Genomic DNA, 27,271 nt, shown 5'->3' on the forward strand with positions numbered 1-27,271 from the left:
ACTGTACATTTTGTTACATACAATGTAGAGTAGTCGGACTAGACAGACTAACGGACCTGCTATGTGTAGCCTGATCTCAGGTTTAATAACAGCGATTTGAAGCAGCCTTTGCGGACAGTCGTTTTCCTCCTTTGAAGGGGAAAGTTCTTCCTGGTACTCAGTTTGCGTTTTATTCAACTGCCCGGAATATCTCCTCAACAGCAACTGTTAATCGCTTGTTGAGAAAAACCCGTAACAACTGTATTGAATACTTTTTTAGATAACGCAAGTTGCAGCTAGAAAGCTACCTTCGTGTGCTCTTCCCATGCCGGTGGTGTAAACAAAAGGTGAGCACTGCAAGCTATCTTGATCTTGCAGTAGTTAGCTAGGTATTGTCGCCACCACGATCAAAGCAAAGCTACAAACAAGAGAACTGGGGTGAGTTCAGTTCGATTCAACGTGTGCTACGTTGCGTGACGGTTTGAGGTGCGTTTGCTCCCGTTTGGTGGGTGTGATCACTTGAAATCGCAAAACTCGTGCAGCACACAGCCCACCATACAATCTCTCTCTGGCCCACATAATCACATCGGTATTAAACTGGTCGTTCAGTACAGTATCGTTTCCGTTGAATTAAACTTTCAATACCATTCTGTCATACTGAACGCACCCCTGATCCCATGGCAACGGTGCATGGAAGATTAGTTCCTAAGCAACATTGTAGTGAAAGTTCTTTTTTGCTCGCTGCTACTGGTCAAGTGACCTAGCTAGCTATGAAGTTCACCCACACTTTTCTTGCAAGTCAAGACGTGTTTTTCATTCAAAGGTACGTTTGGGGTTTTGTCTAACGTTATTTGCTGTTTGGAATGTTCAATAATATGTGATAATATCTGAGAAACTGTAACCACTCGTTGTTGTTGGTCTAAAGTTCTGTTCCTAGCTAAGTAATGTTAGCTAACTTAGCAAGCAACACGTGAATACTAACTTCTGTGGGAATTCTCTTTTGCAGTTCTACCCAGGATGTGCCCAGCATTGAAGACAGACACAGAGGTATTGTAGCTAGTTAGTTAGATGAGAAACATTTTAACATGTTGAGTGGACTACTAACAAAAACCTAAACATGAGTAGAGCAAAAGCATCCCATAATAAACATGGTCACATGCAAATCAGATTTATTTGATTGCTAGGCTAGCTAGCTAGATCTTCAATGATCTCTAGGAATTATTTATATGAGAGCAACGTACATGAGGTGTTGTACAATTTTTGAAGCCATAGGCGACATTTTTTTTTTACAAAGTATCCTATGCCAACAAAACACAAACGTGATTGTTGTTGTGATCAGGTAAGATTGTACATGTAGCGTTACTAGTCAGGACCCGGTTTCCCGATAGCGATGGAATTCGTGTTTAATTATGCATATTTCCTACGAAGGCAGAAGATGTAACATGCGTTTCACAAAACACCACGTAGAGAGGTTTGCAGTGCGTCTTTATATGATAGGAAGGGAGCGCTGCTCTCGGATCAGCTTTCTCCATTCAAATCTTTCCTTAACATTATCATTATTTCACAAAACTGACGAGGGATCAGCTCCTAGAGAGATATTACTACCTACGGCTGTACATATTGAGGTAGCTTATTCTAACGCTTACCCCCCCCCCCCCCAAAAAAATGCACTGAATAACCGATTTGGCACATCATTGCACACGTTAGGCTACACGTCATATATTAAGACCAATTACAGACCTTAGCCTCCAAATATAACTAAATTGATTGAACATGAAATGTATTTCAATATAATTAAAATAAGCCTATAGCCAACTGTATTATATGTTAATGCAGTCACCTCGGTTGCTTGTTTTGTATAATTGCAAAGACACTGGCAACTTTGTTTTTCTAGTCAACTTTGGTCGGAAGTTATCAGCGGTCACAGAGAGATGGATAAATCATGTGATTTCATGTTTAGCTATTCTACGAGTGGTCTGAGGCAGGCGTTAGATTAGGAGCGTTTCAAGTGAGACGTTAATAACGATGGATTTGGGAATGGCTCAGAGATTTAACGATGCTTCAACAAAGGCTCTAACGATTAATTTAGCCTTAAGATACTTTTGGGAAACCGGCCCCAGGTGTTTTACGGTTATTCACATATTTACAGTATTTTTACAAAATGCTTACAATAATTGCAGTAGTCTATCACCTAGCCTACTAAATGCAAGCTTCATCTGATTTATTCCAAGAGGCCATCAGAGGATGTCAATGAGAGACTCATCCTGCACCACCTACAGCACTATGGACTCTTTACAAGTAGGTTGGCACTTGGCAACCTGACACAATTACTGGAAACTCAAGAGGCTTTCCTTGCATCATTTGTTTACATAAATGTTACTTGGTGAGACCTGACCTACATCATTCCACTCTCTGTCAAATTACCATGCAATTTAATCCTGCAAATCAATCAATTCAAGGGCATCAATCTTACCCCAACAAACAAGATGCCATTGTGACCTTTTATACAGTAGTTGAGCATAGTACATGAGATTGTGCTACTGCTACTCTTGCCATATTAGCCAGTTATGTAACATGTTTACATACACAAATAACATGTTTATGCATTCTTTGCCATTAAACCAAGAAAAAAAACCATTACAGAGTGCTTCCCTCAGAAATGTCAATTCTCTCCCCTCAGGCACAGAGAATTCTTTCCAAGGCAACCTCTTAAGACAAAGATGGAGGGATTCCCACCACCCCGGCTCCATCCACCCAGGCACCCACTCCTCTGACAGCAATAATTCCAACATGGAGGATGAGGAGCAGGAGCCTGGCAGGAGGGCATGTAAGATAAGAGCCACAATATGGACATGCAAAAAGGACAAATGGGTCTAAATAGCGAATAAAGCTATTTTACACTTGAACTATAACAATATACTTTTCATCTGGATAGTAGTAGGGGTAATACCTTGATTAGAGGACACAGAGGGTGGTGTCAGTTTAGTCATCGTTTAAAGCCCTGTCATCCCAAAAGACCAGATTAGATCTCTGTTGAATGCCTCTGCTAGTTACGGTTAAGCATCTTATTATTAGCGTCTACTACCATCAACCGGCTTTGTTTTTCTCAGCAGTATAGATCAAATATTATACATATAGTGCATTCGGAAAGAATTCAGACCCCTTGACTTTTTCCACATTTTGTTACGTCAGAGCCTTATTTTTAAATTGATGAAATTGTTTTTCCTCTTCAATCTACTCACAATACCCCATAATGACAAAGTGAAAACAGGTTTTTAGAGATTTTTGCAAATGTATTAAAAACAGATACCTTATTTAGAGAAGTTTTCAGACCCTTTGCTATAAGAATCGAAATTGAGCTCAGGTGCATCCTGTTTCCATTGATCATCCTTGACATGTTTCTACAACTTGATTGGAGTCCACCTGTGGTAAATTCAATTGATTGGACATGATTTGGAAAGGCAAACACCTGTCTATATAAGGTCCCCAAGTTGACAGTGCATGTCAGAGCAAAAACCAAGCCATGAGGTCAAAGGAATTGTCCGTAGAGCTCTGAGACAGGATTGTGTCGAGGCACAGATCTGGGGAAGGGTACCAAAATAAATCTGCAGCATTTAAGGGTCCCCAAAAACACAGTGGCCTCCGTCATTTTTAAATGGAAAAAGTTTGGAACCACCAAGACTCTTCCTAGAGCTGGCCTCCTGGGGAGAACAGCCTTGGTCAGGGAGGTGACAAAGAACCCAATGGTCACTCTGACAGAGCTCCAGAGTTCCTCTGTGGAGATGGGAGAACCTTCCAGAAGGACAACCATCTCTGCAGCACTCCACCAATCAGGCCTTTATGGCACATGGCAGCCCACTTGGAGTTGCCAGAGAGAACCTAAAAGATTCTCTGGTCTGATGACACCAAGATTTAACTCTTTGGCCTGAATGCCAAGCGTCACGTCTGAAGGAATCCTGACACCATCCCTACGGTGAAGAATGGTGGTGGCAGCATCATGCTGTGGGAATGTTTTTCAGCGGCAGGGACTGGGAGACTAGTCAGAATCGAGGGAAAGATGAACGGCACAAAGTACAGAGAGACCCTTGATGAAAACCTGCTCCAGAGCGCTCAGGACCTCAGACTGGGGATAAGGTTCACATTCCAACAGGACAACGACCCTAAGCACACAGCCAAGAGAACACAGGTGTGGCTTCGGGACAAGTCTCTGAATGTCCTAAAGTGGCCCAGCCAGACCCCAGAATTGAACCCGATCTAACATCTCTAGAGAGACCTGAAAATAGCTGTGCAGCAACGCTCCCCATCCAACCTGACAGAGCTTGAGAGGATCTGCAGTGAAGAATGGGAGAAACTCCCCAAATACAGGTGTGCCAAGCTTGTAACGTCATACCCAAGAAGACTCGAGGCTGTAATCGCTGCAAAAGGTGCGTCAACAAAGTACTGAGTAAAGGGTAAATGTGATATTATGTAAATGTAATATTTCGGTTTATTTTTAATACATTTGCAAAAATGTGAAGAAAAAAAAGTTTTTGCTTTGTCATTATGGCATATTGTGTGTAGATTGATACAGAGAAAAAATATATTTTATCCATTTTAGAATAAGGCTGTAACATAACAAAATTTGGAAAAAGTCAAGCGGTCTGAATACTTTATACAGTGTAGACATTGTTAATGTTGTAAATGACTGTTGTAGCTGGAAACGGCAGATTTTTTTATGGAATATCTATATAGGCGTACAGAGGCCCATTATCAGCAACCATCACTCCTGTGTTTCAATGCCATGTTGTGTTAGCTAATCCAAGTTAAGCATTTTAAAAGGCTAATTGATCATTAGAAAACCCTTTTGCAATTATGTTAGCACAGCTGAAAACTGTTGTCCTGATTTAAAGAAGCAATAAAACTGTCCTTCTTTAGACTAGTTGAGTATCTGGAGCATCAGCATTTGTGGATTCGATTACAGGCTCAAAATGGCCAGAAACAAAGAACTTTCTTCTGAAACTCGTCAGTCTATTCTTGTTCTGATAAATGAAGGCTATTCCATGCGAGAAATTGCCAAGAATCTGAAGATCTGCTACAACGCTGTGTACTACTCCCTTCACAGAACAGCGCAAACTGTCTCTAATCAGAATAGAAAGAGAAGTGGGAGGCCCCGGTGCACAACTGAGCAAAAGGACAAGTACATTAGAGTGTCTAGTTTGAGAAACAGACGCCTCACAAGTCCTCAACTGGCAGCTTCATTAAATAGTACCTGCAAAACACCAGTCCCAACGTCAACAGTGAAGAGGCGACTCCAGGATGCTGGCCTTCTAGGCAGAGTTGCAAAGAAAAAGCCATATCTCAGACTAGCCAATAAAAAGAAAGATGGGCAAAAAACACAGACGTTGGACAGAGGAACTCTGCCTAGAAGGCCAGCATTCCGGAGTCGCCTCTTCACTGTTGACGTTGAGACTGGTGTTTTGCGGGTACTATTTAATGAAGCTGCCAGTTGAGGACTTATGAGGTTTCTGTTTCTCAAACAAATTATAGTCCCACTAAGTGCAAACCAGATGGGATGGTGTATTGTTGCAGAATGCTGTAGTAGCCATGTTGGTAAAGTGTGCTTTGAATTCTAAATAAGTCACTGACAGTGTCACCAGCAAAGCACCATCACACCACCTCCTCCATGCTTCACGGTGGGAACCACACATGCAGAGATAATCCATTCACATACTCTGCGTCTCACAAAGACACGGTGGGTGGAACCAACAATCTCACATTTGGACTCATCAGACAGATTTCCACAGGTCTAATGTCCATTGCTCGTGTTTCTTGGCCAAAACAAGTTTCTTCTTATTGGTGTCCTTTAGTAGTGGTTTCCTGGCAGCAATTCAACCATGAAGGCCTGATTCACGCAGTCTCCTCTGAACAGTTGATGTTGAGATGTGTCAGTTACTTGGACTGTGTGAAGCATTTATTTGGGCTGCAATTTCTGAGGCTGGTAACTTTAATGAATGTATCCTTTGCAGAAGGTGTAACTCTTGGTCTTCCTTTCCTGTGGCGGTCCTCATGAGAGCCAGTTTCATCATATCGCTTGATGGTTTTGCAACTGCACTTGAAGAAACTTTCAAAGTTCTTTTAATGTTCTGAATTGACTGATCTTCATGTCTTAAAGTAATGATGGACTGTCGTTTCTCTTTCATTATTTGAGACATAATATGGACTTGGCTTTTTACCAAATATGGATATCTTCTGTATACCCCCCTACCTTGGCTCAAACACATTTAAAAGGCAATAAATTCCACGTTTACTTTTAACAAGGCACACCTGTTAATTGAAAGGCATTCCCGATGACTACCTCATGAAGCTGGTTGAGAGAATGCCAAGAGTGTGGAAAGCTGTCATAAAGGCAAAGGGTGGCTACTTTGAAGAATCAAAAATATAAATATACACTGCTCAAAAAAATAAAGGGAACACCTAAACAACACAATGTAACTCCAAGTCAATCACACTTCTGGAAATCAAACTGTCCACTTAGGAAGCAACACTGATTGACAATAAATTTCACATGCTGTTGTGCAAATGGAATAGACAACAGGTGGAAATTATAGGCAATTAGCAAGACACCCCCAATAAAGGAGTGGTTCTGCAGGTGGTGACCAAAGACCACTTCTCAGTTCCTATGCTTCCTGGCTGATGTTTTGGTCACTTTTGAATGCTGGCGGTGCTTTCACTCTAGTGGTAGCATGAGACGGAGTCTACAACCCACACAAGTGGCTCAGGTAGTGCAGCTCATCCAGGATGGCACATCAATGCTAGCTGTGGCAAGAAGGTTTGCTGTGTCTGTCAGCGTAGTGTCCAGAGCATGGAGGCGCTACCAGGAGACAGGCCAGTACATCAGGAGACGTGGAGGAGGCCGTAGGAGGGCAACAACCCAGCAGCAGGACCGCTACCTCCGCCTTTGTGCAAGGAGGAGCAGGAGGAGCACTGCCAGACCCCTGCAAAATGACCTCCAGCAGGCCACAAATGTGCATGTGTCTGCTCAAACGGTCAGAAACAGACTCCATGAGGGTGGTATGAGGGCCCGACGTCCACAGGTGGGGGTTGTGCTTACAGCCCAACACCGTGCAGGACGTTTGGCATTTGCCAGAGAACACCAAGATTGGCAAATTCGCCACTGGCGCCCTGTGCTCTTCACAGATGAAAGCAGGTTCACACTGAGCACATGTGACAGACGTGACAGAGTCTGGAGACGCTGTGGAGAACGTTCTGCTGCCTGCAACATCCTCCAGCATGACCGGTTTGGCGGTGGGTCAGTCATGGTGCGGGGTGGCATTTCTTTGGGGGGCCGCACAGCCCTCCATGTGCTCGCCAGAGGTAGCCTGACTGCCATTAGGTACCGAGATGAGATCCTCAGACCCCTTGTGAGACCATATGCTGGTGCGGTTGGCCCTGGGTTCCTCCTAATGCAAGACAATGCTAGACCTGATGTGGTTGGAGTGTGTCAGCAGTTCCTGCAAGAGGAAGGCATTGATGCTATGGACTGGCCCGCCCGTTCCCCAGACCTGAATCCAATTGAGCACATCTGGGACATCATGTCTCGCTCCATCCACCAACGCCACGTTGCACCACAGACTGTCCAGGAGTTGGCGGATGCTTTAGTCCAGGTCTGGGAGGAGATCCCTCAGGAGACCATCCGCCACCTCATCAGGAGCATGTCCAGGCGTTGTAGGAAGGTCATACAGGCACGTGGAGGCCACACACATTACTGAGCCTCATTTTGACTTGTTTTAAGGACATTACATCAAAGTTAGATCAGCCTGTAGTGTGGTTTTCCACTTTAATTTTGAGTGTAACTCCAAATCCAGACCTCCATGGGTTGATAAATTGGACTTCCATTGATTTATTTTTGTGTGATTTTTGTTGTCAGCACATTCAACTATGTAAAGAAAAAAAGTATTTAATAAGATTATTTCATTCATTCAGATCTAGGATGTGTTATTTTAGTGTTCCCTTTATTATTTTGAGCAGTGTATTTTGATTTGTTTCACTTTTTTGGTTACTACATGATTCCATATGTGTTATTTCATATTTTTGATGTCTTCACTATTATTCTACAATGTAGACAATAGTATAAATAAAGAAAACGCCCTTGAATGAGTAGGTGTATCCAAACTTTTGACTGGTACTGTATATATTCACATGGTGGTAGTACGTGCCAGGTGCACTGGTTTGAGTGTGTCAAGAACTGCAACGCTGCTGGGTTGACTTACACTACTGTTGCATATATGTTTTTCCTGTACATAGGTATAGTTTTGTCATTAAATTCTATCACCTTTTTTTGTGATGCAGTGATGTTTTCGATCTATCCCCCAGTCACCTTGCACCTGGGACAGGCCCTCAGGACCAGGCAGCTGGTGATAGATTTTGACGGGGAGCGTCCCATCCCCCGGCTTAGGGAGCCCCTGGACCTGTTTGCCATCCCCTCCACCCCTTTCCAGGGGGTCCGCTGGCCCATTGAGTATGAGGTCTTCAAGGAAGCCATACACCACATAGGTACATACCACTGAACTGTATATGCTGTAACAAACACTAAGTGTTGTTGTTTTGACCTCTACAGTGTATAGAACAGTCCAGAGCTATCCATTACAGAGTTCTGTTTCTCAGTGGGCTCCCCATTTTAACTATTATACAGTATAGTGTTAATCTAAATTGTAATGTTATTGAAATATATTGCTGTGTTCTAGAGTGGGACCCTCCAGACCCAGAGCCGTTCTACCAGCCCACGGGCCATGAGAGGACCCCCATGCCTGTCGGGGAGGAAAAGGGGAACGTGGTTTACTGCGTTGACCCAGGTAACCCTAACTGTATGTCATTAAGGTATATAGTGGTGCCCTTAGTAGGCTTTCATTTTCTGACAGTGTTACCTCTCTCACCTGTCCTTCTAGCTCCTGTTCTTATTCTTTCCCCTGTTTAGGCACAAAGACCTCCTACTTCACCTACTCTCGTGTGGGAGGAAGCCGGGGGCCCATCAAGAGCTCCACCTCTTGTGCCATGCATCAGGACAAGTCCACCCTGGCCTTTGAATCACGCTTCGAGAGCGGCAACCTGCAGAAGGCAGTTCAAGTGTGAGTCTACAGAGCCTGTATAACTGTTTAACCTATTTACAATTTACAAATTGTTGCTAAGTTACAGGGAGGGTAACTGTGTGTAGGGAAGAATCTTTCCTTCTCACTCTCTTTCTATCCCCCTCTCCCCCTTACACAGCGGTGTCCATGACTATGAGCTCACCCTCCGCACCGACATGTACACCACCAAGCACACACAGTGGTTCTACTTCCGGGTCAGAAACATGAAGGCGGGGGTCACCTATCGCTTCACCATAGTCAACTTGATGAAGGCTAGCAGTCTGTACTGCCTGGGCATGAGGCCTCTGCTCTACTCTGAAAGAGCCGCCTGGGAGAAGGGAGAGGGCTGGCGCCGAACTGGCTCCAACATTAGATACTACCGCAACCAGCACCACCAGGCTGAGCAGGACAACAACACTACCACCAACACAAAGTCCCTCCACTCCCTTACCTGGACCGGCCAGTTCCCCTACGACTCAGACACCTGCTATTTGGCCCACTGTTACCCTTACACCTACTCCCACCTGCAGCGCTACCTCAGCCGCCTCACCTCCAACTCAGCCACCGGCGCCTACTGCAAGCTGCGGGTGCTGTGCCGCAGCCTGGCCGGCAACGCTGTGCACGTGCTGACAGTGACGTCACCAGGAGGGGGGTGGATGGATAGGAGTGCCAAGCGGGCGGTGGTGGTGACAGCCAGGGTGCACCCCGGGGAGACCAACAGCTCCTGGATGATGCAGGGCTTCCTGGACTTCCTGCTGGGAGAGTCAGACGACGCCAGGCTGCTGAGGGAGACTTTTGTGTTTAAGGTCGCTGACGCACTTTGGGCCTTTTTATCTTTGTAAATATCCATGTGTTCCATGTGGGATAAATTACGTTTTCCCTTCAGAATTAGAAACACCCAATAAAGACACCCATGTTGATTGTTGTGTTTCTCCCTTGCGGATTTGCAGGTGGTGCCCATGCTGAACCCAGACGGGGTGGTTGTGGGAAACTACCGCTGCTCTCTGGCCGGCAGGGACCTGAACAGGAACTACAATACCCTGCTGAGGGACTCCTTCCCCTGTGTCTGGCACACCAGGAACATGGTCAAGAGGTGAGAGGCGGGAAGCAGGAGGATACTCAAACAGATGTGACACAGTCATACCTTTCTAACCTATGGAGAGGTTTGTCAGTTCACTCTGCCTTTTCTGACCTCTGACCCTGTTGCCATGGTTTCCCCTCTGTCCTTGTTGTTGCCATGGCACCGAAGACTGATGGCTGAGAGGGACGTGGTGTTGTATTGTGATTTCCACGGTCACAGTCGTAAGAACAACGTCTTCATGTACGGCTGTACCAACAGCGACGACGCCACACAACGGCTCCATGAGAGAGTCTTCCCGCTCATGATGAGCAAGAACGCCAATGACAAGGTTCCAATCCCATTGAAATAAAGAAAATCATTTTTTTTTTACTGGAGACCTGGCCAAGAAGGCATCTCCAGTATAAAACCACAGTACAATCATACATTTATGTTATAAATCACAGCTAGGGAGTCAAACACGATGTTTGTGCCCTCTTCCTGAAGTTCTCGTTCAGGAGCTGTAAGTTCAGGGTTCATCAGAGTAAAGAGGGAACAGGACGTGTCGTCATGTGGAGGCTAGGCATCAGGAACAGCTACACCATGGAGTCCACCTTCGGAGGCTCCACTCTGGGTAAGCATGCACAGGGTGTTGTGTGTGTGTGTGTGTGTATATGCATGCTATAGAGCTTCATTTCACATAGCCATTCTGTATTATAGGGAACAGGAAGGGGACCCATTTCACCACCAGGGACCTGAAGTCTCTGGGGTACTACTTATGTGACACACTGCTGGACTACTGTGATCCTGACCCAACCAAGGTGAGTGGAGTCAACCTCTCACTACCACAGTGACCAAGGTTACGTCTCAGCTTGTCATGTTGATGAGCCATAATATATGTGTGTGTGTGTGTGTGTGTGTGTTAGACCAGTCACTGCCTAGCCGAGTTGCGGGCGATGTTAAGGCAGGAGGTCAGAGAGAGGCTGGGCCGGGAGGTTGACTCTGATGGATCTCTCAGCGTCTCCATTTCTGACATTGAGTCCAGGTAAAGAAGGTTTTAGAGCATCACACACACACACACACACACAAACCTAAATGTCGTTTTTGTGTCTCCTCCACAGTACCAGCGGCTCAAACAGCACAGAGTCTGATGGCCTGCCTGTCCATCTACTGAACCGAATTGATGAGGTGCCGTTCGAATCTTAAACTTCATATGACCTCAGTTATGTTTGTCTACAATAGCTTTAACTGAGTCTAATGCCAACTTCTTTTCTAGCAGAGCCAAGCGAAGAAGAAGCACCTGAGGAGTGGTAAGGAGAGGAACAGACTGAGACAGGAGAGAATGAGGAACGTCGACCCAAAGGTCATCCACAGGAACATCAAGAACATAGTGAGAAGAACACACACAACACATTAGTGCAGCTCATCCACCAGATACAATGAAACATACAGTGGTCCCTAATACTTAAAAGTCTGGGAGAGACATACAGATGATATAGCCAGCGAAAGTTCCCCATTATGGATCAAGCGTGATTGGGCGAGTTCGTTTTGCATTTCCTTTTGCTTCGGAAGGGTGGAGATTTCACTTTAGGAACAAAACAAATGACATTCTTCCTCTTGTCTGTTCTCTGCAGGACCCTGTGCTACCCACTGAGGACATGGTGAAGTTGAGGATCCAGGAAAAGACGGTGGCTGTGGTCAGAGAGAAGAAGAAGAGAGAGGTATGGATTAGAGAGAGAAGCTCACGCTCTTCCTCATTTGCTTAGACAGATTGTGGCTTTTGCATTTCCCCAGTATCTCATTTCATCTCATCACTTCTGATGTAACGGTAGGTGCCGTTTGTGGTGACAGTGAGCCGTCAGACAGGACGCTCCTGGATCCCCCATCCCACCACTCGCATCGGGGTCATAGGCCATGTGACCCTCTGGCAGGAGGAGGAGTCAGAGAAGGTAATGGCTGCCATTCCACCCGTCAAGCCCTACTGCATGTTGATAGTTTTACATTGTCATTAAAGTACTGTTACAGGTAAAATTTTCTAAAGGTATTTCACAACAATCCCCCCCCCCAACCTCTTCTCAGTAGGTCAATGCACTCTGAGCATCCCCACCCCATCAAACTTGACAAAAGGCATGAACGAGCAATGTTTTGTCCTAGTCTGATGCTCAGCATTAACTGTGTTCCAGAATGAATACCTGGACGCTGTAAGGGCTGCATACCTGCGTACTCAGCCACCTGTCACAGGTACATGGATAGACTCTTTAGGAATGGATTTATTTTTCTGGCCATGTGACTTCAGAAAAACTTTTTTTTTCTTTCCCAGTTTACATGCTGAATGTTTAGGTTGACATTTATTGTCATGAATCTTGCCCTGTGTAATGACCACGATGGGAGACAGAGCTGGTTTCAAGCGCAGGGCGCTAAAGGCCACAGGAGGAGGCAGGTAGCTGAGTCCAGGGGCAGGCAGGTCATACACAAGGGGTCCAAAAAGGCAACAGTACAGGCAGGGAACAGGCTAGTAACATCGACCGGGAGATCAAGCAATAGGTTGATAACAGGAAATCCAATAGGCTAAAGTACAGACAGGGAATAGGCGTCGTTAGGGAGGCAGGCAAAAACTATCATACACAGAAGGATTAATTACAGGAAACCCAGCGCTTCGAATAGAAGTGTGTCACAAAACAAACAATACCTCACAATGATGGGGTGCAAAGAACTGAACTAAATAGTGTGTGATAATGACATACAGGTGTGTGAACAGGTGATCAGAATTCAGGTGATTGGGATCTGGAGAGTGAGCTGCATTCAGGGGATCTATGTGTTTGAGAGTGTGAGCTGGAAAGTGAGCTACGTTCAGGGTATCTACGTATTTGTGAGTTGGAATCAGACGTTACACCCTCTGCAGAGTGGTCACTAGCTGGTACAGCCACAAAGTAATACAATATTATCTTAACCCTAACCACAATGCTAACCCTAATGCCTTACCCTAACCTTAAATTAATTCATTCATTTGTACTTTGCAACTGGCTCATATAGCGGAAATTGCTCAGTTCTGCCTCCAGGGCAATATTCATTACAATAAACGTCCCTTCCTCAGAGGAGCCGGAGGAGGAGCGGCTGCAGTATTGGAGTCCCCAGCTGCAGTTTGGCTCCTCCCAGGCCCCGCGGCCGGGACCTCAGCGTCGCCACTTATCTTTTACAGCCATACAGCAACGCGGCTTCTCTGTGCCTGTGCCCACCTCGAAGATCAGGGTTCACACCACCCCCATTCAGCAGCAACCCATACCCTTCAGCCCCGATCACAGAAGCCACGCTGGGATGAAAGGTGGGTTGGAGCACAGAAATAGAGTGGGTAGAATGGATGGTACGATATTGACATGAAGAACACACACCCAATATGAAGTTAGGTGTTCACTAACAGAAAAGTAGTATGAACTAGAATTAAAGTAGTATGACAAAGAACTGCAATCAGGAGTGAAGTCAGTGGCATTCTTTTCCACTCCACAGTTTAACAGATGCTAATCAAACATTCCAAATATTGCTATTGCAGAGATGTTCGATCAGTATGAATGCTGTTATCACTCTTGTCTTTCAGAGAGGATGCCTGCTTTACACACCAGGCAAGTACAGCGAAACATAGTGGTAAAATATGCTGTTTATTGAAAGTTGACTGCATTTATTACATACAGGACTGGGACCGTACATCGTCTGCATAAATATGTTAGATTGGACAGTACGTCACACAAATGTGTTTTGTGTTGGAAATGTGTCAGGTCTTCCCCAGTAGTTCCGGGCATGCAGTGCAGGGTGGTCCCTGAGTTCATCCCGCCACAAGGCCTGGAGCCCTGCCGCTCTTCCAACGTCTACCCAGCCAAGTCCCACCACCAGTGGCCACGCCCAGAGAAACAAGGCCATGCAGCCCGGGTCTCCATACGCTATTACATGCCAGAGGCTCCGACCTCTAACACAGACGCCCTGGAGCCCCTACGGAGGAGCCCAGAAAGAGACTGCACAGCAGGTGTATCAGACGCTATGCCTGTGGGTGAGCAGGACCAGAGTGGACCTCAAGCAGCCTTTGAGAAGCCACCGAGTAAACCTGGGACAGACGGTAACTCCTTCCTGCCAGACCTGAGGCACATAGACTTCATAGGGAAAAGGTTACTGTCCTCTCCACATATATTGGTATACACAGTATAATACAGTGCATATACAACAGATGTTTCTTTCATTCTACATGTGAGAATAACTCTCCCTCTGAGGCCCTGCCCCAGTTATAACCCCTCTTTCCTCTGTAGCCATGGCCGTCTATGGGGGGACCAGGCAGGGGCTGGAGTACAGAGGCAGGGCCCCTCAAAGAGAGAGCCGCTTATGGGGGGAGAAGGCAGGCGTGTGTGTGGAGGAGATGCAGCAGCAAGGCGGGTGAAAAGCAACCACAGGTACTGAGAGGGTATGCTACCCCTTGGCTTATACCAGTTTCATATTTAAGCAATAAGGCCTGAGGTGGAGTTGTATATGGCCAATATACCACGGCTAAGGGCTTTTCTTATGCACGACACAATGCGGAGTGCCTGGATACAGCCCTTAGCCATGATATATTAGCCATATATCACAAACCCTCGTGGTACCTTATTGCTATTATAAACTGGTTACCAATGTAATTAGAGCAGTAAAAATAAATGTTTTGTCATACAGTGGTATATGGTCTGATATTTCACGGCTGTCAGCCAATCAGCATTCAGGGCTCGATTCACCCAGTTTATAATGTTCTTTATCTTACCAGCTAGTACGTCTAAAAACTACGTTCAAGTGTCACATGCACAAGTACAGTGAAACGCTGAACTTGCTTGCGCTCAGTGGAATGCTTAACTTGCATTCAGTGCTCATTTTGCAATCTCTGAATGGTACTATTCTTCTCAGGTTGGCCCAACAGACATTGCAAGAGGAGGATAAACAGGAAATGGGCATTTTACCCCAGATGTCCTCGACCACCCTCACCAAGATCGATCATCCGCCCCCACAGCTAGACAGTCTACGTAGGCTCCAGAAACTCAGCCTGGCCAAGACCTCCAGGTTCCACTCCAGTGGGAAAGGGGAGGAAGCAGGGACAGGGATGGATCTGGAGAAGAGGATGGTTGCCAGACCGTCAGGGTCTGCCCCTCCTCGCAGTACAGCACCTTTGAGCTGAGAACCAGGCAGGGACACACATTGACAAATGTACCAGACAGACTGCTGATATGAACCCCTGAAGATGGGCAGAGGCTATAGGGAGTGTCTGCTGTATTTTCACCACAAGAAGATGTACAGCACATTGCCTTTCAGGTGGATATCGAAATTATGTATTTTTGCCTTGATTGTGTGCCTTTCTTATTTGATGAGTCTACATGTCACTTTAAATCTAAATGAACTGTTTTGCATACTTTTTATATTTTGTATCCATTTTTCATAATGTCAATTATTTATTTTCATTTCTCAAATGGGGCATAATCAGATTGAGTCACTCCCAATGCAGAAATTATTTCTGTTAATCAAGAGACAACTCATCATTGTTCATAAAGTATCATATAACATCGGTCCAGAAAATACTGTCTCAGTATTACTGGGCAGCCCATGTAGTATTATCAAACTGTGTAAGCATGTCTTCATCATTCAGACTCGATGTTACTGTAGCATAAACCTTGTGAAACAGATATTTAGCAGACACTTGTCCAGAGCGACTTAAAATTAGTGCATTCATCTTAAGATAGCTGGGTGAGACATCCACATATCACGTGACAAAAAATATATACAGTATATGTGACTAAAAAGACAAACATTTAATCTCTTCACATCTACAAAAAAATCACTCCAGGTGCACATGGTATGAAAATACATCTGAACATGGTCCACTGATACAAAACTGAGGGCTTAATCCTAACTTGAGATACATGTAAGTAGCATGTAAGTTTCTCCTTAATCATAATCAACATTAGTAGGAGATTTACACGACTCTCTTTCCTCTGTTTCCCAGTGTTCATCTCGGTTTCTGTGTGTCCGTTCAGCCGAGCAGTCAGGCGGCCCTCAGCTCCTGAATCCCATCAAATCAGAGGTGCCAACTCACGCATTGACCGTGAGACACATGGATTTGACCCTCATCTCACGCAACCATGCACACCTCTTACATCTCACACATTGAAAAGTACTGCATTTATTTTTGTAATTCGTGTTGTGCTCCAAATCGTTTTGAAATTGGAAAATCGCCGACCGAGGTTAAGACTCAAGTTGATTGAGGTTGGATATTCGCCTGTAGTTTTCCTTATGTCCACCAACAGCAGTTAGGGACCGTCAACGTAGTGACATATAACATTTTTCACATTTCAATAGTTCTTTAACCATTACTCCTAAAACGTTCAAAACTGATTCTCGCAAACCCAATGTCAGAGACACATATTGCACACACGTTTTTTTGTTGATTTACATCTCGCACTATTTTAAATTATTTATTAAAAAGATTGTACACAAACCTCTAAGGTTCATAATGTACACTCAGTGGGCCTACACATTGCACACCCTTTTGCATCTCATGAGATTTTATGAGAATTTTTTGAAGTTTCAAATTTCAATAGCTCCTTATCGTCATATGACCTACAACCCTTTCAGAATATTCACTGAGTACCGAGGTTAAGACAGTTTCAGGTTGGATATTCGCCAGATATTTGCACTTTCAAACCTCAATAGCTTTCAAACCACTTGAGCCACAGACTCCAAATAAGTGTCATGATGTTGGAAACATTGCGCACAACATGGCACAGGTCTTATTTTCATGATTTGGACATGAATTCACTTTTCAAAGCTAATAAACGTGGAAATGTGAGCAGCGTTCCATATTAGTTAGGGAGCTTAAACAAAGTACAAACTTGCTTTACATTTGAATTTCAATAGCTCCTTGGTCATGTGACCTACTGGACTCAAGCAAGGTTCAGAATGTCCACTGACTGCCCTTCTATATTACACACCCATTTGTTTGCCTCTTCATATCAGGTGATTTTACATGAATTTTTCAAACTTTAGGATGACAATTGCTTCTTGGTCATGTGACCTACTGACCTCAAACAAGGTTCAGAATGTACACTCAGTGGGCCTACACATTGCACACCCTTTAGTTTGTCCATTTTCATCTCACACGTTTTAACATGCATTTTTCAATCTTTAGAATTTCAATAGCTCCTCGGTCATGTGACCTACTGACCTCAAACAAACTTCAAAAGGTTCACCTAAGAAGTGTGCAGTGGATATATACCCATATTGCATAACCTTTAGTTATGTATCTTCTATATTGTTGTAGATGAATATTAGTTTGACAATTAGGGGGTTCAGTCCAGTGTTGTGGTTACCCTTTTCTTTAATGTTTATCTATAATAATTGGTAGTTCTGAGTACTTATTTTTCTTTTCCTTAAGTATTTATTTTGCCACAGTATTTAACACCGTTACACAATAGGAGAGATAAAGAGAATATCTCCCTCCATCGTTAATATCAACCATAAAGGGTAAATTACGAGAGTCATATTATTAATTGTCCAAAGCGGGGATGGAGAGTTAACTGCACGGCCAGTAAGATTTTTATGTTGCAAAGTCAAAATTAACAGAACTAGTTGGTAGTATACGTTTATGTACCAGGGAAAACAAGGCTTTGACTTGAAATGACTTACCAGTCACACAAAAAGCTTAGTCTTTGATATTTCAACATAGTAAGGACAAAAAAGCTTTTAGACCTACAAGCTACATTGAAGCTTCAGACTACATTGTTTCTGTGGGCCATTTGACAGGTAGTTTACGTCAACATGGAAAAGCACGGTCTCCAGTCCGACAGAGAATAAGCATCTGGTTCAAACATATTGTTAAAGAATATTCATAATAGCAGAACCTGTGTTGCTTTGTTCGTTGACTATAAACATTGCCAGATTGTTTACATGACGGTGCCTGTATCATTCAGCAATAGCAAATGTTATCTCTCTGGCGGCAAACAGACTTGCTGTCTCCAGCTAACCATTTGCTTACTGGCCTGGGCAAATGTGCGTCTTTGTCATCTTATCAAAGACCACGTTTGTCCTTAACCACGACAGCTTTCCCAAGGGAAAAAGCAGAATCATACAGACATTCTAAATTACTCATAAAACACCTCAGGAATTCTCGTTTTCTTCAAAGATGAAAGGATTCCCTCTAAGATAGTCATACAAATGTAAGCATTTGAAAAGCATTTATTAGTGTATTTCTTATTATTACCTTGTAAAAGTTGATTGTAGTTACAGGTGAAGATGGGCCTGCTATGTAATTGTTAGTTGTGTAGTTCTAACTTTGTATAAACATTTTGTAATATAGAATAATTATTTATGACAAAAGATGTGGAAGTTTACAGGTTTATTCAAGAAATTGGATGTAAGAAATCTGCAGATTGTCCTCCATTAAATTAACTAATGGTCTTTGAAGTACAAGTGGCCTGCTTACATGAGCACACATTTGAAATAAATATACCACTGGCGAAGAATATGAGACCTGTTGAACCAAACATAAGGTCCTATGGTTGATGGAGAGGAAAGAAAGGTATTTCAGAGAAAAGCTTCAAGATGAGTTCTGGATTTTGTTGCACAAATACACACAACATTCCTAAATGGACAGACAAATTGGCAGAGCATATACCCTCTACCGAAGTATCTGATCGGGTAAGAAAACTTGGCAATATTTATAGTCAGCCATCAACGAAACAGGGCATGTCAGCACTTTTGCATACAGAACAAAGCGATCCTGCAGGTAGTGTTACAGTACAGTACATATCTCTGCAGGGGTCTCAGACAAACTGGCCCCAATATTCAATGTGTATGTGAGTCTTTACCCGTCTTTCCTGTCAGGTTAATAGACATGAGGGTGTGTCTGGGAGGAAAGCTATGGATATGGGAATCTCAGTCATCATGGATCTTGGGGCATCTACAGCTTGAGGGCTCTCATGGTTCTTGGAGTGTAGACAAATGGTAGAAGATGAGATGGTGTTATGAAACGGGAGGGGCGTACCGTGGTGCTTATAACATAAGGACACCTGACTGGAGCTAGACTGAAAATGCATCAATACCGTCCAAGCAGCAGGACCTGAGAAAGCAAGAAACTGGAGACAACATTTTGTGCCCGACCATTAGACTTGCAAAAAATTATAACATTAACATTGAATTTCAACAGTGACACAGTCTTTGACCATCCTATTGAAGCTTGAGGACAGTTAGAAAGGAGTCTAGGGACCATCGAATATCCTGCGTTGTGAGATTGTAATGTCCTGGAAGGGTTTGAGGGTATAATGGTATTTGAAGTACAAGTCCAGGTACAAGGCTGCTATGCAATCTGGTTTCCGAGCTGATCATGGGTGCACCTCAGCCACGCTCAAGGTCCTAAACGATATCATAACTGCCATTGATAAGAGACAATACTGTGCAGCTGTATTCATCGACCTGGCCAAGGCTTTTGACTCTGTCAATCACCACATTCTTATCGGCAGACTCAACAGCCTTGGTTTCTCAAATGACTGCCTCGCCTGGTTCACCAACTACTTCTCAGACAGAGTTAAGTGTGTCAAATCGGAGGGCCTGTTGTCCGGACCTCTGGCAGTCTCTATGGGGGTGCCACAGGGTTCAATTCTTGGGCCGACTCTCTTCTCTGTATACATCAATGATGTCGCTCTTGCTGCGGGTGATTCTCTGATCCACCTCAACGCAGACTACACCATTCTGTATACTTCTGGCCCTTCTTTGGACACTGTGTTAACTAACCTCCATACGAGCTTCAATGCCATACAACTCTCCTTCCATGGCCTCCAACTGCTCTTAAATGCAAGTAAAACTAAATGCATGCTCTTCAACCGATCGATGCCCGCACCTGCCCGCCCGTCCAGCATCACTACTACAAATACCTAGGTGTCAGGTTAGACTATAAACTCTCCTTCCAGACTCACATTAAGCATCTCCAATCCAAAATTAAATCTAGAATCGGCTTCCTATTTTGCAACAAAGCATCCGTCACTCATGCTGCCAAACGTACCCTCGTAAAACTGACTATCCTACCGATCCTTGACTTTGGCGATGTCGTTTACAAAACAGCCTCCAACACTCTACTCAGCAAATTGGATGCAGTCTATCACAGTGCCATCCGTTTTGTCACCAAAGCCCCATATACTACCCACTATTGCGACCTGTACGCTCTCGTTGGTTGTCCCTCGCTTCATACTCGTCGCCAAACCCACTGGCTACAGGTTATCTACAAGTCTTTGTTAGGTAAAGCCCCGCCTTATCTCAGCTCACTGGTCACCATAGCAGCACCCACTTGTATCATGCGCTCCAGCAGGTATATCTCACTGGTCACCCCCAAAGCCAATTCCTCCTTTGGTTGTCTTTCCTTCCAGTTCTCTGCTGCCAATGACTGGAACGAACTGCAAAAATCTCTGAAGCTGGAGACATATCTCCCTCACTAGCTTTAAGCACCAGCTGTCAGAGCAGCTCACAGATCACTGCACCTGTACATAGATGGGCTGTTTACAGATGGGCTATCTACCTACCTCATCCCCATACTGTATTTATTTATTTATCCTGCTCCTTTGCACCCCAGTATCTCTATTTGCACATTCATCTTCTGCACATCTACCATTCCAGTGTTTAATTGCTATATTGTAATTACTTTGCCACCATGGCCTATTTATTGCCTTAACTTACCTCATTTGCACTCACTGTATATAGACTTTTTGTTTTCTTTTGTTGTACTGTATTATTGACAAAGTTTTGTTTATTGTTTATTCCATGTGTAACTCTGTGTTCTTGTATGTGTCGAATTGCTATGCTTTATCTTTGCCAGGTCGCAGTTGCAAATGAGAACTTGTTCTCAACTAGCCTACCTGGTTAAATAAAGGTGAAATAAATTAAAACATTTAAATAAAAAAATATTCATTTTTAATCCTTGTCATATGAAGATAAATAATGAAGAGAAATTATCGATAAAATGTATCGGTGCTCATCAGCCATTCGACATAAAGATTACACAACAAGTTGGAAATCGCAAATTCAACAATGATTCGTTTCGAGGGAATCAGTGGCTAACTGCAAGCGTTGCAAAGAAACCACTAACGTTAGCCTGCTATTCAATTGAGTGGCTGTGTGGTTTTTTTTCCAGAGTTCCCACCATAAATCCAGAGAATGCTAGACTTCGATGACAAAATTTGCCCACAAAGGACCGCTGCCCACAAGGTGAGTCCAAATATGTATTGTATGCTGCTGCATAAATGATGTAATAGGCCAGGGAGATATGTATACTGTAGCTAAGAAAGTAATACTAAGTGTATGTTGTGTAGTAAACTGTTAGTAACCCATGTGCCTCACTCTAATCATTTGGTCTATTTTCACCAATGCGGTATTGTAAACACATCATTCGTGCTTGTTTCTCTACTTGTTTTGTACAGCTTTGACAGTGCTACTGATAGTAGTGGTGGCGGTTGGCTACCACGTGCAAATTCAGCACACACATCATTCTATAATAGAATTGGGTTATTTGACGTGTCAAATTAAAAGCTTAATTAACGTGTCAAATAGTGTTATATGACGTGTATTGTTTTTGACATGCAAAGACCCGGCGTTCAGTGTGCCTCACTCTAATAATTTGGTCTATTTTCACCTCTTAATTTAGCCTAATGTTCTAATTTGGTGGTGCACATATAGCCTATATCCTGTTTTAGAGAAATGTAATAATCCAATATTGTAAGAGCTTTCATTGTCTGTTTATATGCCCCCTTTATTTATCCTACGGTTCTGACTTGGTGCACAGGGAGAATACTGTAAGAATGGCCCATGTTCTGAATTCTGCTGCTGTACATTTCAAAAGTGCTGAACAAATAGCTATATTGACTACGTCCATCGTCGCTTGCTCATTAATGTCTTAATTGAAATTACGTATTGCGTTTTATCCGCTTGTCGTCCCATTATGCCATAGTTTGCACATCTCAATTAGAAACCACATTTGCTAAGCAAGTCAGCCATATCAGCTATATTTTTTTAAAGGGAGTAAATGAGGCTGAATGAACTGTTTCGCTGCCAGAATCGGCTCCGCTGATAGCCAGGTGTAGCAGTGGTAAGGTGTTGGGACTCTGCTGTTGGGGCAGCTTTATGTAGGCCCTAACAGTTTGTGGTCACCGTTATAGTGCAATTAATGTATTGTTTAGTGTTGTGTAGTGGCTTTGCTGGCATGTATCCCACTTTTCTTTTTTGCCTCACCAAGATGTACATGCTAAAATCGCCACTGCTCATATGTCCCTGAGACAGATATTTTTTTAATCTTATTGTTCTAGTGAACCACTATCAGTCAAGGGTGCATTCAAACGTGAAAGCAAATCAAATCAAAGTTTATTTGCCATGTGCCCCGAATATAACAGGTGCAGACCTTACAGTGAAATGCTTAGTTACAGGCTCTAACCAATAGTGCAAAAAAGGTATTAGGTGAACAATAGGTAAGTAAAGAAATAAAAACAACAGTAAAAAGACAGTTGAAAATAACAGTAGCGAGGTTATATACAGTCAGGCTGATTGAGGTAGTATGCACATGTAGATATGGTTAAAGTGACTGCATATATGATGAACAGAGAGTAGCAGTAGCGTAAAAGAGGGGTTGGCGGGTGGTGGGTGGTGGGTGGCGGGACACAATGCAGATAGCCCGGTTAGTCAATGTGCGGGAGCACTGGTTGGTCGGGCCAATTGGGGTAGTATGTACATGAATGTATAGTTAAAGTGACTATGCATATATGATAAACAGAGAGTCGCATCAGCGTAAAAGAGGGGTTTGGGGGGGCACACAATGCAAATAGTCCGGGTAGCCATTTGATTACCTGTTCAGGAGTCTTATGGCTTGGGGGTAAAAACTGTTGAGAAGCATTTTTGTCCTAGACAAGAGAGAACAGAGAGAACAGTCTATGACTGGGGTGGCTGGGGTCTTTGACAATTTTTAGGGCCTTCCTCTGACAACGTCTGGTGTAGAGGTCCTGGATGGCAGGCAGCTTAGCCCCAGTGATGTACTGGGCCGTTCGCACTACCCTCTGTAGTGCCTTGCGGTCAGAGGCCGATCAATTGCCGTACCAGGCAGTGATGCAACCAGTCAGGATGTTCTCGATGTTGCAGCTGTAGAACCTTTTGAGGATCTCAGGACCCATGCCAAATCTTTTTAGTTTCCTGAGGGGGAATAGGCTTTGTCGTGCCCTCTTCACGACTGTCTTGGTGTGTTTGGACAATTCTAGTTTGTTGTTGATGTGGACACCAAGGAACTTGAAGCTCTCAACCTGCTCCACTACAGCCCCGTCGATGAGAATGGGGGCGTGCTCGGCCCTCCTTTTCCTGTAGTCCACAATCATCTCCTTAGTCTTGGTTACGTTGAGGGATAGGCTGTTATTCTGGCACCACCCGGCCAGGTCTCTGACCTCCTCCCTATAGGCTGTCTCGTCATTGTCGATGATCAGGCCTACAACTGTTGTTTGTCTGCAAACTTATTGATGGTGTTGGAGTCGTGCCTGGCCATGCAGTTGTGGGTGAACAGGGAGTACAGGAGGGGACTGAGCACGCACCACTGGGGAGCTCCATATCACAACCAGCAATATAACTGAGCAAGCAGAGTTCATTGTAATCAAATTAAATGGAGAACCAGTCCTGGGCAAAGATACAGTCATGAAACTGGAGGTTCTGAGAATAGGTGCTGATGTCGCAACAGTGACAGACACCAAGCCCTCACTAAAACAGCAGTACCTACAACTGTTCCAAGGAGTTGGAAAACTGAAAACAAAACAGACCTCAGGAAGAAGGTAGGCCAAAATGTAGAGAAACCTTTGGACATGGACATTGTAGAACCTGTTAATGACCTCACCCCATGGGTAAACCCAGTGTTCATTGTACCAAAGGCAAATGATGAGATAAGAATGTGCTTAGACATGAGACAAGCAAACCGGGCTATAATATCCCAACAGTAAATGAGTCCAAAGGCATCGGACTGACAGCAGAGGGAGTGCAGTGATGCACTCCAGAGACCCAGAGAGAACCTCAGAAGTGAGAAGCTGCCTGCTTGGGAGTGAGAGCACAGCAGGAAAAACACTCACATGGATCAGATGAGTATGTGAGGATTGCAGCAGTGAGTGCTACACCCAAAGCACTGACTACCAGAGAGGTAGAGGAAGCCTCAGCCAAAGACCCAGAGCTGAGAGAGGTAAGTAATGCTATTGCAAGTGGACATTCTTAGAACTGTAAAGCTTCTGCCTCAATAGCGAGTGATATGTGTAGTTGGATACCTAGTTCTTCGCAGAACAGGCATCGTGCTGCCATAGGCATTACATGTGCAGGCACTTGCACTAGCTCATGAAGGACACTTAGGAATAGTGGGCACAAAGTAGCATCTCAGAACCAAGGTTTGGTGGCCTGGCATGGAAAAGGCAGCTGAGAGACAATGTAAATCATGCCACGGTTATCAGACAGTAGCTAGACCTGACACACCAGAACCACTGAGCCTTGTGGGAGTAGTAAAGCTGTGTATCCTTTAACATTGTGGATCCCATTTGCCAGAGGTTCGTGTAGTAGTCTACGTATCCGACCACTACTTCAAGCTAATATGTTTTGTGGGTTGTGATGCTTTCCAAGGCAAACCTGCAGTTGTTAGATGAGCGAACGCTGACCATCGTTGGTGGAAAACCTACTTATCTTCCTGGACATCCGGACCAAGGAGCAATGCTACCTCAGGTCCTGCAATGGGGGAGGTACCACACCACCATGGTAGTGACACACGAACACACTGGCCCTGGATAACCTTGATACACCCTCATTTTAAACCCATCTGTCACTGTGTTTCTCTGCAGGCCCAGTAAGAGATACTTTGCTGTGGCAGAGAAGGGAGACCAGCCCAACATCGTCATCTATGATTATCCCTCACTACAACCCTACCGCATTCTCAGAGGTATGGGAACTACAACACACACACAAACTATTAAATATTTTTAAAAGATTTACAATTATAAAGCATATGATCAAGGATCAAGACATTTGGTCTGTGGACTTTAACCGTGAGGGCACCCTGCTGGCCAGTGTGGGCAGTGCTCCGGACTACATGCTAACACTGTGGGAGTGGAGGCATGAACAGGTGATGCTGCGTTGCAAGGCCTTCGTTCTCACAGGACGTCTAAGGGTCACCTTCTCACCTGACAACGCCGGGCAACTCACCACCTCCGGATCAGGACACATTAAGTCAGTAGCAATCAATCAATCAAAATATTTTTGTGTACTAGCACTTTTATACATTTGTCAAAAAGTACTTTATAGAATGCCAAACCCCCCAAAGAGAGAACAGATTTCATCATGAAATATGGACAATAAATACATAAATGGCTTATTATGTGTACAGAGTCGTACACCATGTGAGTTGATCTCTTATCATCCATTCTTCTAGGTTTTGGAAAATGGCCAGCACTTTTACTGGTCTCAAACTGAAAGGCCTTCTGGAAAGGTTTAAGTAGACTACCCTGACAGATATCGTGGGGAAGGTCTGTCCACTGCTCTTGTCATTCAATTCCTGCTATTCCATTGAAAATGACCCAAACCCAAAGCAATATGGTCTTTTCCTGTTGTTCTATGTTGTCCCGATCACATCCCTTCTGTCTGTGTGCTATTGGGTTCTGAGAATATGAAATATACTTATTCATGTCACTGAGGGAAAGAGGGTAATGTATAATGTTTACATTATGTCAGGATATGTTATTGTTAGCCATCAGGGATCCGAGGAGAAGAGAGACAGTCTGGTACCAATCACCATGACAGCCGTGAGTTGGGGAGGAGTGAGCACCTTGGGGTAGAGGTCAGGTCAGATGAAGTGAGGAAGAACAGATATCACTAAGGTTTTGTCTAGCAGCAGAGATGCATTCGCTGTTCAGATGTGTAGGAGGAGACTCAGCATAGGAGGAAGGGTTAAATATCAGTGCTTGTGTGAATATGTTGTCGTCTAATGCAGCTGTATTGATCCTCCGGGAAGAATTAACTTGGTTTTAGCTTTCATAGTGTCCGTTGGTCACAACAGGTCACAACCTTCGCACGGCAAGTGCGGGGGGCTGGCACAGGACGCACTGGGCTGTGGAGGCGCACTGGAGACACGGTGCGTAGAACCGGCACAGGACGTACTGGGCCGTGGAGGTGCACTGGAGGTCTGGAGCGTAGAGCTGGCACAATGTGCTACCGGTCCCAGACCTGCTGTTTTCAACTCTCTAGAGACAGCAGGAGCGGAAGAGATACTCTCAATGATCGGCTATGAAAAGCCAACTGACATTTACTCTTGAGGTGCTGACTTATTGCACCCTCGACAACTACTGTGATTATTATTATTTGACCATGCTGGTCATTTATGAACATTTGAACATCTTGGCCATGTTCTGTTATAATCTCCACCCAGCACAGCCAGAAGAGGACTGGCCACCCCTCATAGCCTGGTTCCTCTCTAGGTTTTGGCCTTTCTAGGGAGTTTTTCCTAGCCACCGTGCTTCTACACCTACATTGCTTGCTGTTTGGGATTTTAGGCTGGGTTTCTGTACAGCACTTTGAGATATCAGCTGATGTAAGAAGGGCTATATAAATACATTTGATCGGGTTGGAAACTATTCTATTGAGGTAGATTTTGGCCTAACTTTTTGAATTTTATAAAAAAAAAAAAAATATCTCCCCAATTTCGTGGTATCCAATTGGTAGTTAATCTTGTATCATTGCTGCAACTCCCGTACGGACTCGGGAGAGGCGAAGGTCGAGTGCCGTGCATGCTCCGAAACACAATCCAACCAAGTCGCACTGCTTCTTGACACAATGCCCACTTAACCCGGAAGCCAGCCGCACCAATGTCAGACGAAACACCCTACACCTTGCGACAAGGACATCCCTGCCGGCCAAACCCTCCCCTAACCTGGACGACGCTGGGCCAATTGTGCGCCGCCCCATGGGTCTCCCGGTCGCAGCCGGATGCGACAGAGCCTGGACTCGAACCTAGACTCTCTAATGGCACAGCGCCACGGGGGAGGTCGATTTTGGCCTAACTTGCACGTATATCTGAGGCTTTGTCTCTATTCAGACC

The 27,271-nt window shown here is 44.4% G+C and overlaps 1 protein-coding gene and 1 long non-coding RNA gene across 12 annotated transcripts in view; both read left to right on the forward strand.

Annotated features, from left to right (window-relative positions):
• The window catches only part of agbl2 (AGBL carboxypeptidase 2), a 38,734-nt gene extending 17,396 nt beyond the window's left edge, over positions 1 to 21,338 (forward strand). For 3 of the 11 annotated variants that reach the window (XM_029696684.1, XM_029696685.1, XM_029696686.1), the window contains 22 exons: positions 986 to 1,026; positions 2,211 to 2,277; positions 2,660 to 2,806; positions 8,332 to 8,511; positions 8,703 to 8,810; positions 8,933 to 9,083; positions 9,223 to 9,889; positions 10,034 to 10,176; positions 10,333 to 10,492; positions 10,648 to 10,774; positions 10,861 to 10,961; positions 11,067 to 11,185; positions 11,262 to 11,328; positions 11,417 to 11,530; positions 11,775 to 11,861; positions 11,973 to 12,089; positions 12,324 to 12,381; positions 13,235 to 13,462; positions 13,733 to 13,757; positions 13,911 to 14,294; positions 14,433 to 14,573; positions 15,055 to 18,600. In XM_029696684.1, the coding sequence (XP_029552544.1) occupies positions 997 to 1,026; positions 2,211 to 2,277; positions 2,660 to 2,806; positions 8,332 to 8,511; positions 8,703 to 8,810; positions 8,933 to 9,083; positions 9,223 to 9,889; positions 10,034 to 10,176; positions 10,333 to 10,492; positions 10,648 to 10,774; positions 10,861 to 10,961; positions 11,067 to 11,185; positions 11,262 to 11,328; positions 11,417 to 11,530; positions 11,775 to 11,861; positions 11,973 to 12,089; positions 12,324 to 12,381; positions 13,235 to 13,462; positions 13,733 to 13,757; positions 13,911 to 14,294; positions 14,433 to 14,573; positions 15,055 to 15,322 (3,489 nt within the window). In that variant the 5' untranslated portion in view covers positions 986 to 996 and the 3' untranslated portion in view covers positions 15,323 to 18,600. Of the gene's footprint in view, positions 1 to 32; positions 803 to 985; positions 1,027 to 2,210; positions 2,278 to 2,659; positions 2,807 to 8,331; positions 8,512 to 8,702; positions 8,811 to 8,932; positions 9,084 to 9,222; positions 9,890 to 10,033; positions 10,177 to 10,332; positions 10,493 to 10,647; positions 10,775 to 10,860; positions 10,962 to 11,066; positions 11,186 to 11,261; positions 11,329 to 11,416; positions 11,531 to 11,774; positions 11,862 to 11,972; positions 12,090 to 12,323; positions 12,382 to 13,234; positions 13,463 to 13,732; positions 13,780 to 13,910; positions 14,295 to 14,432; positions 14,574 to 15,054; positions 18,602 to 21,316 lie in introns of those variants that run through there. The other 8 variants (XR_003867428.1, XR_003867427.1, XM_029696690.1 and 5 more) reach the window with 8 other exon arrangements.
• A 2,363-nt stretch (positions 21,339 to 23,701) lies between these two features.
• Positions 23,702 to 25,550, forward strand: LOC115152142 (uncharacterized). Its single transcript, XR_003867429.1, has 2 exons — positions 23,702 to 24,379; positions 24,808 to 25,550. It is a non-coding gene; the product is annotated as an uncharacterized LOC115152142 (long non-coding RNA).
• The last annotated feature ends 1,721 nt before the right edge of the window (positions 25,551 to 27,271 follow it).

This window comes from Salmo trutta, chromosome 17, assembly GCF_901001165.1.
Source record: "Salmo trutta chromosome 17, fSalTru1.1, whole genome shotgun sequence".
Taxonomy (NCBI): domain Eukaryota; kingdom Metazoa; phylum Chordata; class Actinopteri; order Salmoniformes; family Salmonidae; genus Salmo; species Salmo trutta.